Below are 14,212 nucleotides of genomic sequence, written 5' to 3'. Positions count from 1 at the left end.
CCAAATCACCTAATTATTCTTGCCCACTACCACTATGTTTCAGCTCACACCACGTCCAAACTTAACTTTCTTTACCTCATCCTACCTCCCAGGCTAACTTACTCTGAAATAAACCTCCCTTCTAATAAGTGTCTCACAAATTATTCATCCTTTCCTGCACACCTGCTAGGGCAGCGATCAGGATGAGGTACACTAAGAACATCACAAGATAAGGTCTTTCGATTTTAAGAGTCGGCAGACCCTTATTCTTCCCATTGCATTTAGCTGTTAAAAGTCGGTAGTTCAAGAAAAACAACTTTGGGAAAAAAATATTTTGAATCACATAAAGTTTATTTACTTAGTAAAGTTATATTACAATATATACAGTTTCTATTTACATATACACCTTTCTAAGAAATGAAGCACCATATGATACAGTTAGTATTTTAGAGGAATTTACAGAAATTTTATTTTTGCATCCAAATAGTTATATCTACAGACACACATCAGTTAGAACCAAGTTCTCCTAAGACCCTGACTTTAGTGGGTTTTGGATTAGACTGCTAGTGAAGTTACCGAAGAGAAACCTAATTACTGTCAGCTATCAATCTGCTATGCTTCAGGAAAAGAGATCTTAGCTGTATCACTGCAGTGGCTACAGGCAAACTTAATCCTCAAAGAAAGCCCGAGGTATAGACAGAAGGTATTTTATAAGACACAGGAGTGCAACACTTTCATCAGTAAGATTTTTACTGTCATCAGAAACAGAGTTTCATTAGAATGGAGAAAACCCCCACTGTTTAAGTGTTTATACGCAATACGCAAAGTGAAGTTAAGAACCTGGAAGCTTATGTGATACAGTATTATGCATTCCCCAAGGAATCTCTTTACTCTTAAAGAGACCAGACTTACAGCTACTGAAACACGTGGCATGATCCCCTTAACTCAAGGAGGAAGTCTAGCTGTTCACTTCGTAATCTGTATGCCATCATCAAGAAAAAAAGAAGGCTCTGTCCAAGGTACAAAGTTTCCTTCAAGTGAATAGAAGACGTTTGTAGGGGAAAAAATGTAAAATGAGGTATTTAATAAACTACAGGAAAAAAGAAAGCGCCTAGACTGTATCGAAAAACATCTTAGATATTTTACATATGCTACTGTTACATTCATTGTGGGTCAAGTTTTATATAAACTATTTATACCTTTTGCACTACCTAATTTATGCTTTTCATATTTTTGCTTCACTAGATGTCGGATCTAACGGCTGGAAGAAAGCATTGTTACTCTGAGGACAGTTGTTATGACAGACGCAGGTGTTGATCAACATCACTGGCTTTTTTAGGACTTTGCCCTGAAGACAGCGGAACTCAACTTGAATTGTTTTGGTGTTGTGTGGGGTACAGCATCGCCCGTCATTGCAGAGGCCACAGTAACGAGGTTTGTATGCCTGCACACTAGTGCAGTTATTGTATTCAAAGCGAACGGCTTTCAAAGACTTCTTTGTTCGGATACATTTCTTTCCTTTCTAAAAGAAATACAAGGGGACACATTAGATGTATCATTGCATAAGACAGATATCAGTTAAAAAGTGACATGCAAGGATACAGGTCTACTCTGAAAACTGGAATTTGTCTTTGCTCATTCAACAGTGTTAAGACTCTACATCTACTTCAGTAGCTACTTACAGGTAACTCCTACAAGATCTGTCCTTTGACACCAGTGTGCTATTGGGCCAGTAATAAATGATAAATAATTAAAGCCCACTCTTATCATCTGAGACAAGCCAAACCAACATTCATTATCAAACTATACTCTACTGGAAAACTCAGGCTAGTGTAGTTCCATCAGAGAACCAGGAAGCCAAATGAGCAAGTTACAGGACTAGATTCAGGGGAAAACAAGAGAGCTAGAACAAACCTCAAAATAGCCCATTCTTGTGACCCAAGGCAGGATGAGCTTTATCCATGTTATTCTTAACAGATGGTTGTCTAACTTGTCCCTGGAAGTCTTCAGTGACAAGAGACTCCATGTCTGCCCCAGACAATCCTAACAATTCACTGTTCTTACTGCTTGGAAGGTTTTCACTCATGTCTTAATTTTTATGCATTCTAAACTCACCCTTGTATCTCCCACAGACCGAACAGGCTGCAATATCTGAACACAGTTATGAGAACATATCTCCGTTCTCTTGCATTCAGAAAAAGTTCAGTTCAATCTATTCTCCCCTAGCTGAACATGTTGAACATGTCTTCTAGACCTCTGATCATTCTTGTTAGTTTCCCCAACTGTTCCCAAATGTTTTATATCCTTTTCAAAACACAATAGTTAAAACCCCACAGTATATTCAGCAAAGGCTTTAGCAATGCTTTCCGACGCTCAGAACATTACATGAAGTGATAGTCCTCTCACCTAGCTACATGTTATTCTCCCTGACAGTAACACTTGCATGATGTGTAAAAGCAGCAAAAAAGTCAGCTCCCCAAGATACACATTTATTGCCATGAAGTGTCAGTGTCGGATTTGCTTTTGGAAAAAGCATCATAAACGTAAACATAAAATAAGGTTTAATTTACCCAAGAAGATTTTGCAGGATTTGACACATTCCTCTGCAGTTCCAGATGCCCAACAGACTAGAAGTCTGACATATCCACGCATGACTGGAGCAACTCTGAAGTATACATGCAGCTAGTACAATTGCATTTGTGGGAGAAGTTAGCCTGCAGGAGCTGTCAAGATAGTCTGCACGTGCAATACATCTGATCTCTTTGGGATGACTCAAATTATCATAGAATAGTTGGGGTTGGAAGGGACCTTTAAAGGTCATCTGGTCCAACCACCCTGTGATGTGATTACAACTAGATCACGTTGCTCAGAACCCCGTCCAACCTGACCTTGCATGGGGCATCTACCACCATTCTGGGCAACCTGTTCCAGTGTTTCACCACCCTCATTGCAAAAAAAAATCTTCCTTGTATCTAGTCTGAATCTACCCTCTTTATTTTAAAATGATTACCCCTCTTCCTTGCCCTTTAGTAGGGCAACAGGTCTGTCCCCATCTTTCTTATAAGCCTCCTTTAGGTACTGAAAACCTGCAATAAGATCTCCCTGGAGCCTTATCTTCTCCAGGCTGAAGAACCCCAACTCTCCCAGCCTGTCTTCACAGGAGAGGTGCTCCAGCCCTCTGGTCATCTTCACAACCCTCCTCTGGACCCGCTCCAACAGGTCCACGTCCTAATTACACTGGAGGCCCTGGAGCTGGATGCAGTACTTCAGGTGGGGTCTCACTAGAGCAGAGTAGAGGGGTAGAATCATCTCCCTTGACCTGCTGGAGGGGCAGCACATGCCAAGTCTAACGCTTACAAAAAATGCTGGGCTTGCTGCACATATGCTAAAAGGTGCATTTATGTACATTTGCATCTGGAGCATTCTAGACCATAATATTGCAACCTTGGAATTACAGCCAAAGAGACTCTGCTCTCTTGCCATTCTTTGCAGCATACCTTATCAGATGCCTCTTCATTTTCACAGGGTCTTATCATGCAGAGCCGTGTCTGCTTCACCATCTCACACTGTTCATTTCTGTTGGTAACACGGGTGGAAAAACCCATTCCACAGCTTTTGGAACAAGCACTCCATTCTGTTGTCTGCTCAATACAATTGGCACTTGAATCCAACACATCGATCCCAAGTGTGGCCTCTTGCCTGTAGGCTGGAGACAAAACCCCACAGAACTTTATTACAAGAAAACCTCATGCAAAAAGCCAGTATCTAAATGAGCTCTGCCATATCTGGGAAGGAACACGTAAGACAAGAGAAGGTCCAAAACACATGCTTTTGACAGGATTTAGGAATTTTAAAAGTTGCCTTTTTATGAGCTCCCTACATCTAAAACCAGAAAGGTGCCTATCAGTGTAATCAGCAAAGCATTTAGATTTGGTTCACTCAAGTCCACAGCTGGAAGAATTATTGCCAATTTTTCAGCTGGTTTAGAACTCGGATCGACTCTTTATTCTCCACTCTTTACAATGGAAATACATCACAAATCTGTTTTAAAGATATGTCATGGAAGTATTTGTATTAGATATGATTTGAGAGAGGCTGAATGTTTTATCTAAACTAATAAACAGCATGGAAGTAAAGGCCTTTACCCTGAGAGTCATAAAGTCACCCAGTCTTGTCAATTATTGACAGATTAAAGCCAGTGTGATGGTGGGGAGGGAGGAGGTAAGCGATTTCCAGGAGTTATCACAGCTACTCAAAGCTATAGGCAACTCTGACCGTTGTCCTGCCCCCATGGCAGCGTTAAGCTGTATTATGCAAATATTGTAAAGTGTAGCATTTGGTTTCACCATTATCACAGGAGTAAACAGAATGAGGCAACACGACTGAGCTGTCAATCACAGCTCTTGCTGTTAACCTCCTTTACAACAGCATTTCTGCCTTTTACATGGTAAAGCTCCAAAAAGGTGGCCTCCGAAGAAGGATGGCCATTGCTAGAAAGAATGCAAATAATCCATCTGTAGGCATTTTACGGATTAGCCCGTCAATGCCAGACAAATCAAAGAAAAGGAAAAGACAGTAGAAAGGTGGCAAGCTTTTTGTTTAGACTTTATGTGCCTTAGAACTGACACTTCATAGCACTCTGAAAAGCTGTTAGAGCTTTTCTTCCTGGATCCTTCCTTACTTGTTTTTCAAATGGATTAGCTGAGTTTCAGCATAACTAACTGCTTAAGACCACAAAGAGCAGTGACTGGAAGAGAATGCAGTGTCCTCAACTCTCAGTAAAAGTAGCTTATGAAAATTCATGTTGAACTACTAGACTAATTTAAAGGGGATGGAGACATAATTCCCTAAGAAACAGGGGGAAAATATTACGTATTTTGTTTCAATCACAAAAGCACTTTATGAGTTCTGCGTTTTGGAATGGGATGTATTTTTTTCAGATCCACGCACTGTGTTTATAACCACTCTTCTCCAAGTACTTTGTAATGCTTTTAATGCCAATAATAATGATGAGAGCTCGAGTACAGACAGGCAGGAATTTGTTGGCATTTTAGCTACCATACCGACCACTTTCTAATAGCGGGGGAATTTAGGGGGAAAAAAAAAAAGTCTTTTGTAGACTAAGCTGTTAAATAGTATTTATGATGTAATGTGTTCTTGCAGAGCAACTAGCAGGACTGCAGCTTTGATTTTGGTGGTGGTGGGGAAACGTTTGGAGGCTTGCCCCTGGTTTATCCCACTCACAGAACTACCCTGTACCAGATAAAGAGCAAGTTCAGATTTGGGAACTATCTCAAGTTAACTGCCTTTGAATTCATCCTTTGAATATCTTTTCTTTTACCTGTTGAGCTCTGCCTTTACTCACAACCACTGGTATACTTACTAGTGATTCTAAACGAGGAAAAAAATGACCAAACAAACAAGCGTGTCTTAAATTTGGCAACCTCATGGGTATTTCCAGTATGGTATCACCTCCTCCTCACACTGACTGTGCTAATTAGTTTTAGTTTCCTCACCAGCCATAGCAAAACCTCCCAAAATCACTTCATCTGTCGGGTCGCAGATCCACTTCTCACAGCACTCTCCAGGGACTTCAACTTTCCTGGGGAAAGGGCAGTCGGGGCCGGGGAGCAGCAGGTCCAGGTTGCAGCGGGGCAGGCAGCCGATCTGTCCGTCTCGGCAGGTGCACTGGTACTTGCAGCTGGGCTGGAACGTCTCCCCGTTGCGATAAATCATCCCGTCGAACACGCAGTTGTCTCCCTCCAGCACTAGCGGGAAAAGCGGAGGCGATTTCCCTGAGGCAGAGGGCACCCGGCGCCCGCTCCCGACGCGCCGCGGCAGGCGGCCCTGCCGGCCCTGGGCGGCCGCTCCCCGCACCCCGCACCCCGCAGCCCCGGGGCCCCGACGCGTCCCCTGAGGGAAGGGGGCGCGCAGCCGGGCAGCGGCACCCCGGGGCACCGCGGCGGGCCCCCAGGGTCTCCCCGCCGCCCCGGGGAGGGCGCCGGCCTCGCAGCCCCGGCGGCCGCGGCCCCCGCCCCCCCGCCGCCAGCCGACCCATGCAGATGCCGGCGGCCCCGCCGCCGTCCTCGGGGCCGCGGTCGCAGTAGAGGCCGCTGCTCTCGTCGCAGGGCAGCAGCGGGGAGCAGCTCTCGCCGCGCTGCCGGGCGCACACCAGGCAGCAGGAGCAGCCGTCCAGCACGGCGGGCACCCCCGGAGCGCAGCGCGGCGGCTCGGCCGGGCAGCGCCCGCCGCAGGGCCGGGGACACGCCGGCTCCCGGCCGCTCACCTGCGGGGACAAAACGGCCCGGAGGGCCGGGTCACGGGAGGGCCGGCCCGGCCGCCGGCTCCCCCTACCCGCCGGCCCCGCCGGGCGCCCCGCACTTGCCTCGCTCAGCCGGAGGAGGAGGAGGAGGAGCAGGGCTGGCAGGCCCTGCCCGCCGCCCGTCGCCATGGTCCCGGCCGCCGCCTCCCCGCCGCACCGCTCGGCTCTGCCGGCAGAGCCATTGCAGCCGCTTATATAGAGGCCGTCGGGGACCCCCCTCCACCGCCGCCCCCCCGTCCCGCGGCGGGCAGAGCGGGCCGGAGGCGGGGAGCTGGAGCCGGGCCGGGCGCTGCGCGCCCCCTGCTCCTCCCGCCACCTGCTCCGGCGGCGCCGAGCCGCTGCTCCAGCCCCGCCGGGCCCGCACCCGGGCGGGAGCCCGCACCCGGGGGCGCTCCCTGGTGAGGGGGCCGGAGCCCCGCGGGCACCGCCGGGCCGGCGCCTGAGGCGCGGGGCTGCCCCGGGCCAGGGCTGCCAACTTCAACCCGCCCCCCATAACCAGCCCTGTTCGCGTCTCCCACATGAGCTGTGCTGCCGCTAGTGGATTGTAGGGAAGCCTCTGCTGTTGGGGGGGCTACGCCGTGGTCTCTGTCACAACCGATATGGCTGGGCAGCGCTCGGTGGCTGCGCCCCGCTCCCAGAGCACAAGCTCCTCTCAGGGCTACACGGCTTCTGGCCCTGGTGTGAGGCCTCGAGCTTTGTGAGCACTACAGAGACGGCAAATGGACCCCGTGAAGACAAGGAGCTGTGGGGGTGATGTGCGCTCCCCAGTAAACTCTTCGGTTTCAGGTCATGGGCACTGTTTGTCACCAGAGGGCTTTGAGTATATCGGCTGGTGGGAGACAGCAGTTGTCCAGGGAGCCCTCCATGTTCTGTGCAACACGATGAGTTGGAGCGGTAACAGGCTCCCCAGTGCCCGCCTGACGTGTGCAGCCGTGGGAGATGCAGAGCCGACATGTCAGGCCTCAGGAATGCTTGGGAGAAGTAGCTCCAGTGCTCTGTGCTGTGCAGTTATTTTAGTGCATGCAGAACTGATTCAGGCCAAGCGTAAGGGAGGCTAAATCTGTTAACGGGTTTTGCTTGTCAGGAATTGCCTTCTGCCCAAGGCAGGCCTTCTTGGGTCTTGCTGGCGTGCAGATATTCTCTACCTCTGGTTGTCTGGGGCAGATAATATGCACTGGATTCTGTTGTGGCTTGTTAAAGAGAAAATATTTGAAAAATAAACAAAAGTTGTAGACAGACTAGTGAAAACAAGAGGTCTTTTAGGCTTAAGACATGACACAAGTGGTACTCATGATTTTACAAAGCTGCTATAGCTCTATGCCAAAGCAATACTCAGCACAAAAACAGAAATCGCCAGATACAAGTTTTGTTTTGGACAAAAGTCACCATTCCTTTCTTGATGCTGTGTGGCAACAGCGGGGTTTCTGGAGAAGCCTGTCGTTCTGGGGAAAGCAGACTTCACTGGTGCAGAAACACATAATCTCTTGTCACATATTGGCCTTTTGTTTTCTCCTTCGCAAGACAGCGGGACCAGACAAGGGGAACACCGGGTTGCTCAAACCTTATTAGCAGTTTGGACATGGGTTTGAGGTTATTTCAGTCATCCACTACCTTACAAATGATTTCACCTTCCTAATCTCCATTTTTTTTTTCTCCCCTTGCTGCTTTGCCTCTTGCTTCCCGTTTAGGCAGTCAGCACAAAGCTGGTTTTTACTGTACCTTGCTTATGAACAGAATGACCAATGCTCTTGGCCAGGCATGAACGTTTGCTGTTCCTATAGCTACATAGAGAAGCATGGCTGTTGTTACAGTTTTCCCAGAAGCAGGTCTGTAAACCAGAGAGGCACATAGAAGATCTGTTTTTGTTTGTCCCTCTGTATGTGAATCTGATGAGGTTTTCAGTGCTGATAATCATTCACAGCCACTGAAAATTACCTTAGCATACCACTCTTACATGTCTTCTGGTCTACAAAAAAGGTTTTACCACATAAAACTGCACAGAGAATCAAAGAAATGAAAATAATATTTGCCAGTGTACTTAATTTGAAAAAAAACCCAAACCCCACCAACTTTTAATTGCATTTAATAAATTTATTAAGGCCCCTTTGTTTATAAAATACCAGTTTTGAAAATAAGGTGATAGGACCAAACACCTTTTCCCAGACATTTCATTCCCTCCAAAGAGTGCGCAATTTGGAGTCTACTGGAACTACCAGTTCTAGGATACTGTTTCACCTTCCTAACAGTGAAAGTTTTTGTTTGTATTTGTTTCACAACGTTTTTGAGTGACAAACTTTTCTTACCATATGAAAGTACCCTTTATTACTCCTCACAGAATAAAGAACGATCAGCTGGAGAAATTTCATGGTGGCTCAGCTGGCAATGAATAGCTTTTATTGATGATATAAAATTAGTAGGTACAAATAAATATTTTAGATTCTCTGGGTTTGCTTTTTTAAAGGAGTGACTTAATATTTGGGCCACCGCCTTGGCTCTAGATGTTGCAAAGAGTAATCCCTCCTAATATGTAAAGAAATTAACCTCTGCTCTTCACTCTGCAGGGAGACACAGTCAGAAAATAGTGTAGAGAGGTGTAAATTCAGGAACAGAGTCCAGCAGCAGAGCAGATTAAGAATATACTTAAGGGCTTTCCTGCACCAGGGTCGCAGGCAAGGAAAGCGTTTTGTGGTATGCAGCAAGAGGAAAACAGGTCATTAATCTGTAATTTCTGACCCGTAGGGACATAACCTGTCTAAGTGTGTAAAATGCTAACTAGGGGCTGTGGAGGAGATCAGACACTGAAGTGTTCTCTAATCTTAGCTTTAAAATTCATCTTTGAATTGGCTGTGAATGCTTAAGGAAGCCAGGTAATCTGTCTCATGCTGCACTTAAACATTGTCAAGGCACAAAGTGCTTTTCAGATATCTTTTCTTTCTGGAAGGGATGCAGCTTTGTACTTACTGCATAGAGTGTATACCCAAAGTCAGCATCAGCTGGTATGAGCTCCTGCATGGGCCAGTACCAGCCTTTATACTCAAAGATTTCTCACTCTGGATTTCCATAAGTCTGCCTTGGGCTAAATCTCTGGCATGATTGTCTGGAAGCGATCTTTATTCAGATCCTTACCTCCATAGAGCTAATAACCCTAAATGTGTCACTTCTGTGACATCCTGTTTACTTCCACACCACCAGACAGGTTATGTATGTTTCACCACCAAAATGCTGAAAGAAGCTCTATCTAAAAGACTGGAAGCAGAGGTTACAAATGAAACTGGCTTAATTCTTAGAGGGTTTCTTGTTGTTGATCCTGTTCTTATCCAGAGGTGTTTATGTGTGTATCAAGCATTACAAAAATTCTAGCATCCATGGTAGCACCCCTCTGTTTAAAGCCAGCCTCCTGTCCAGCCTCCTGTGAAGGCCACTGCTTCACAACAAGCAGCCCAGCAGAATTCTCTTCCATTCTGTATGTATGGCAAGTGCGCAATTTTTAGAGATCAAAATTGTCATAAATATCACATCCTTCTCTTTCTCTTTCTGCTCTTTTGTCCTACCGTTTTTTACTGATACAAATGTAAAGTGAATGATTCATCCCTTGCCATCCACTGTCTTATAAATTTATGCCCTCTTGGTAGTCTGCCTCACAAATTGCAATATTTTTCTTGAAAGTATTCTATGTTGGGATTTTTAGCTAGCCCTTCTCAGCCTAGTGACAGCTGTAAATTCCTGACATCTTTCAGGGGGACTGTTGCATACGACCTAAACACGAAACAAACAAAAATTAAATAAACACCCCAGTAAATTCATAATTTCAGTGATGTTACTGGCTTTCTGTACACACTGACATATCAATAGCAAGCCATCAGACTTGCTAACAAACTGCACTGGTTCCTCCCTCAACATACGGTAGCAGCATAAGAGGTTCTTCAGCCACAGATGAAATGGCTATAACTAAAACAGTCCTGTCTGTCTGAGCTGGTAGAGCTGCTGGAAGAAGATTTGCAAAATGTCAATCATGTCGCTCACTTGAATGACCGGGTACATAAACTAATATTTAGGATCATCCTGATGGTCATTCTCATCTGGCCAGAGCCATTCAAAACAACCCTCCCGGACTACAGTGTGCTTTGAGGTATGTACCACAGTCATTACGGTTCAGAAGATATCTGTCTGAGGTTCAAGTGGACTCTACTACATTTCTCTGTGCTTATATGACTAGTCTATAAGGACTGTGGAGTTTTGAAGTTGCTCTTTGACTTCAGGAGGTTTTAGCCCTCTGCCTCAACTTCTATACATGCTACAGGAGCTAATCTAGACATGAACAGTTAACTGGGCTTTTGAGTTCATCCTCAACATTTAGGACTTTAATATTGGTGAATGGTGTGATTAATCTTGACAATGGTACCTGAACTACAAATATGAGACTCAGATGCTGGTGATATTACATCTGATGTCAGTTTTAATGAACTGGTTTTCTTTTCATCGAGCTACTGAGAAAAGATAAGAAGATTGTTTCCTGTGAAGATCTATGCAAATTCATGAATGGTCCCAGCAGCTTCGGATCAAGACTTAAGTGTTTCATGTTCATAGTAGGATGCCTGTTCCCATCAGGCAGCAGAATTGTGTTCATAGAAGACGTTCTATATTTTGGTGTATATATCCTTTTCAGCATGATCAAGTGGATAGCATCAATACCCAGAAGATACCCTAAAGTACCCCACTAGAAAGATTCTGAGAAGGAAAATGGTTCTGAACCAAAAAAGACTGGTCTGCTTGAACGTCATCAAAGGAGCGACAGTAGTTCACCATAAGTAAGGCAATCTCTTTCTGAAAAGATCTGTTCATGCTGAGACAGTTTACTGGTAATCCTGTTGCGTATACCACGATAGGGATGATGAAGATATTTCTGGCCATTGAAGATCAATATGGTTATGTATGATTTTGCTGAGTAAACCAGGGCACGGAATTTTCCCGCTAGTGCATGTACTGAATCCAATGGCTTCTCTTTTCATTCTGATTCAGCTGAAAGATGGATGTTCCAAGAAAACAGAGGATTTATTCAGTGATTAACATGGTTAACTGTGTCATTATTTTAAGTAGGATGTGTGTTAAGGTGTGATTAGTTTTTAATGACAATATTATCAGAATTGATTCCCCAGACTTAATCATGGTTGTGTTTTTGAGTTGACATTAAAAAACAATTATCCTTTCGCCTATAGAAGAATTCTACTACTTTTTGTTTTGTACAGTGTTTCATGTGGTGTTTTCATAGAATCACAGAATGGTTTGGGTTGGAAGGGACCTTAAAGCTCATCTAATTCTTACCCCACTGCAATGGGCAGGGACACCTTCCACCAGACCACATTGTTCAAAGCCCCATCCAGCCTGGCCTTGAACACTTCCAGGGATGGGGCATCCACAGCTTCTCTGGGCAACCTGAGCTCAGCACCCTCATATTGAAGAATTTCTTCCTAGTATCTAATCTAAATCTACGCTTGTTTATTTTAAAACCATCACCTCTTGCCCATCGCTACAGGCCCTACTAAATAGTCCCTCCCTGTCTTTCTTATAACCCTTCTTTAAGTATTGAAAGGCCACTATAATATCTCCCCAGAGATTCTCTTCTTCAGGCTGAACAACCCTGACCCTCCCAGCCTGTCTTCATAGGAGAGGTGCTCCAGCCCTCTGGTCATCTTCGTGGCCCTCCTCTGTCCTCCAGCAGATCCATCTCATTCTTAAGTTGGGGGCCCCAGAGCTGAATGCAGTACTCCAGTGAGGTCTCACTAGAGCGGAGTAAAGGGGGAGCATCACCTCCCTCAACCTGCTGACCACGCTTCTTGTGATGCAGCCCAGGATATAGTTGGCTTCCTGGGCTGCAGGTGCACATTGCTGGGTGATGCTGAGATTCTTGCCCACCAACATTCCCAAGTCCTTGTCCTCAGGGCTGCTCTCAATCCTTTCTCCACCCAGCCTGTATTGATACTGGGTGTTGCCCTGACCCAGGTGCAGGATCTTGCACTTGGCCTTGTTGAAGTTCATGAGGTTTGCATGGACCCACCTCTCAAACCTGCCAAGGTCCCTCTGGATGGCATCCCTTCCTTCCAGTGTGTCCACTGCACCACTCAGCTTGGTGTCATCAGCAAGCTTGCTGATGGTGCACTCAATCCTACCGTCCATGTTGCCGACAAAGGTGTTAAACAACACCGGTCCCAAAACCAGCCACTGAGGAATGCCACTCATTACAGTTATCCACTTGGACATGGAGCTGTTGACCACAACTCTTAGAGTGCAACCATCCACCCTGCTCCTTATCCACTGAGTGGTCCACCCATCAAATCCATGTCTCTCCAGTATAGAGACAAGGATATCATCCAGGACAGTGTCAAATCTTTGCACAGGTCTGGGTAGATGATGTCAGTTGCTTCTCCCTTATCCACCAGCACTGTAATCCCATCATGGGAGGCCACCAGGTTTGTCAGGCACAATTTACCCTTAATGCCACCAATCACCTTCTTATTTTCTATGTGACTTAGCATAGTTTCCAGGAGGATCTGCTCCATGATCTTGCCAGGAACAGAGGTGAGACTGACTGGCCTCGTAGTTCCCTGGATCTTCCTTTTTTTCCCTTTTTAAAAATGGGGGTTATGCTTCCCCTTTCCCAGTCAGTGGGAACTTCACCAGACTACCACAACCTCTCAAATATGATGGACAGTGGCTTAGCCACTTCATCCACCAGTTCCCTTGGGACCCATGGATGCATCTCATCAGACCCCATGGACTTGTGCATCTTCAGGTCCTTAGGTGGTCTTGAATTTGATCTCCTACAGCGGGCAGTTCTTCATTCTCCCAGTCCCTGCCTTTGCCTTCTGTGACTTGGGTGGTATGGCTGGAGCATTTGCTGGTAAGATTGTTCAGTACTTCAGCATTCTCTATATCCTGTATAATCAGGTCTCCTGTTTCCTTCCAGAGAGGCCCACATTTTCGCTAGTCTTCCTTTTATCATCAATGTACATATAGAAGAATTTTCTTGTTGCCCTCGATGTCCCTGGCCAGCTCTAATTCTATCAGGGCTTTAACTTTCCTAACCTGACCCCTGGCTGTTCAGACAATTTCTCTGTATTCCTCCCAGGTTACCTGTCCTTGATTCCACCCTCTGTAGGCTTCCTTTTTGTGTTTGCATTTGTCCAGGAACTCCTTGTTCATCCATGCAGGCCTCTTGGTGGTTTTGCCCACCTTTCTCTTTGTTGGGATGTTGGGATGCCTCGCTCTTGAGCTTGGAGGAGGTGATCCTTGAATCTTAACGAGCTTTCTTGGGCCCCTCTTCCCTGCAGGGCATTATCCCATGGTTCTCTACCAAGCAGATACATGAGGAGGCCAAAGTCTGCTCTCCCGAAGTGCAGGGTAGCGATCTTGCTGTAAGCCCTCCTCACTGCCCTAAGGATCCCATGACTCCACCATGTCATGGTCACTGCAGCAATTCCCCAGCAGCCCCTCCTTGTTGGTGGGAACAAGGTCCAGCATGGCACCTCTCCTCATTGCCTCCTCTATCACTTGGAGAAGGATGTTGTCATCAACATATTCCAGGAACCTCCTGGATTGCTTATGCCCTGCTGTGTTGTCCCTCCAACAGATATTAGGGTGGCTGAAGTTCCCTATTAGGACCAGGGGCTTGTGAACATGAGGCTGCCCTATCTGCCCACAGAAGGCCTCCTCTGCATTGTCTTCCTGGTTGGGTGGCCTGTAGCAGGTCCCCACTGTAATGTCACCTGTCCCTGCCCTCCCTTTAATCCTGACCTATAAGCTCTTGGTCACCTCCTCATCCATCCCCATGCAGAGCTCCATGCACTCCAGCTGGTCATTAACAGAGAGGGTTACACCCCCTCCTCGTGTCCCCTGCCTGTCCTTCCTAAAGAG

At 46.3% G+C, this 14,212-nt stretch overlaps 1 protein-coding gene across 1 annotated transcript; it reads right to left on the bottom strand.

The window, feature by feature from the left end:
- Positions 1–310: 310 nt before the first annotated feature.
- On the bottom strand, positions 311–6,624 carry CCN3 (cellular communication network factor 3). The gene is made up of 4 exons (XM_040588643.1): positions 6,034–6,624; positions 5,496–5,747; positions 3,477–3,685; positions 311–1,501 (listed from the first exon to the last, which is right to left on the bottom strand). Exons 1-4 carry the CDS (start codon positions 6,428–6,430, stop codon positions 1,205–1,207), a joined length of 1,155 nt encoding a protein of 384 aa, XP_040444577.1. The 5' UTR covers positions 6,431–6,624; the 3' UTR covers positions 311–1,204.
- Between the last annotated feature and the right edge of the window lie 7,588 nt (positions 6,625–14,212).

Source organism: Falco naumanni, chromosome 3 (assembly GCF_017639655.2).
Source record: "Falco naumanni isolate bFalNau1 chromosome 3, bFalNau1.pat, whole genome shotgun sequence".
NCBI classification, from domain to species: Eukaryota; Metazoa; Chordata; class Aves; order Falconiformes; family Falconidae; genus Falco; species Falco naumanni.
Note: the sequence above shows the minus strand (reverse complement) of the source record. Positions and strands in the feature narration are given on the sequence as shown.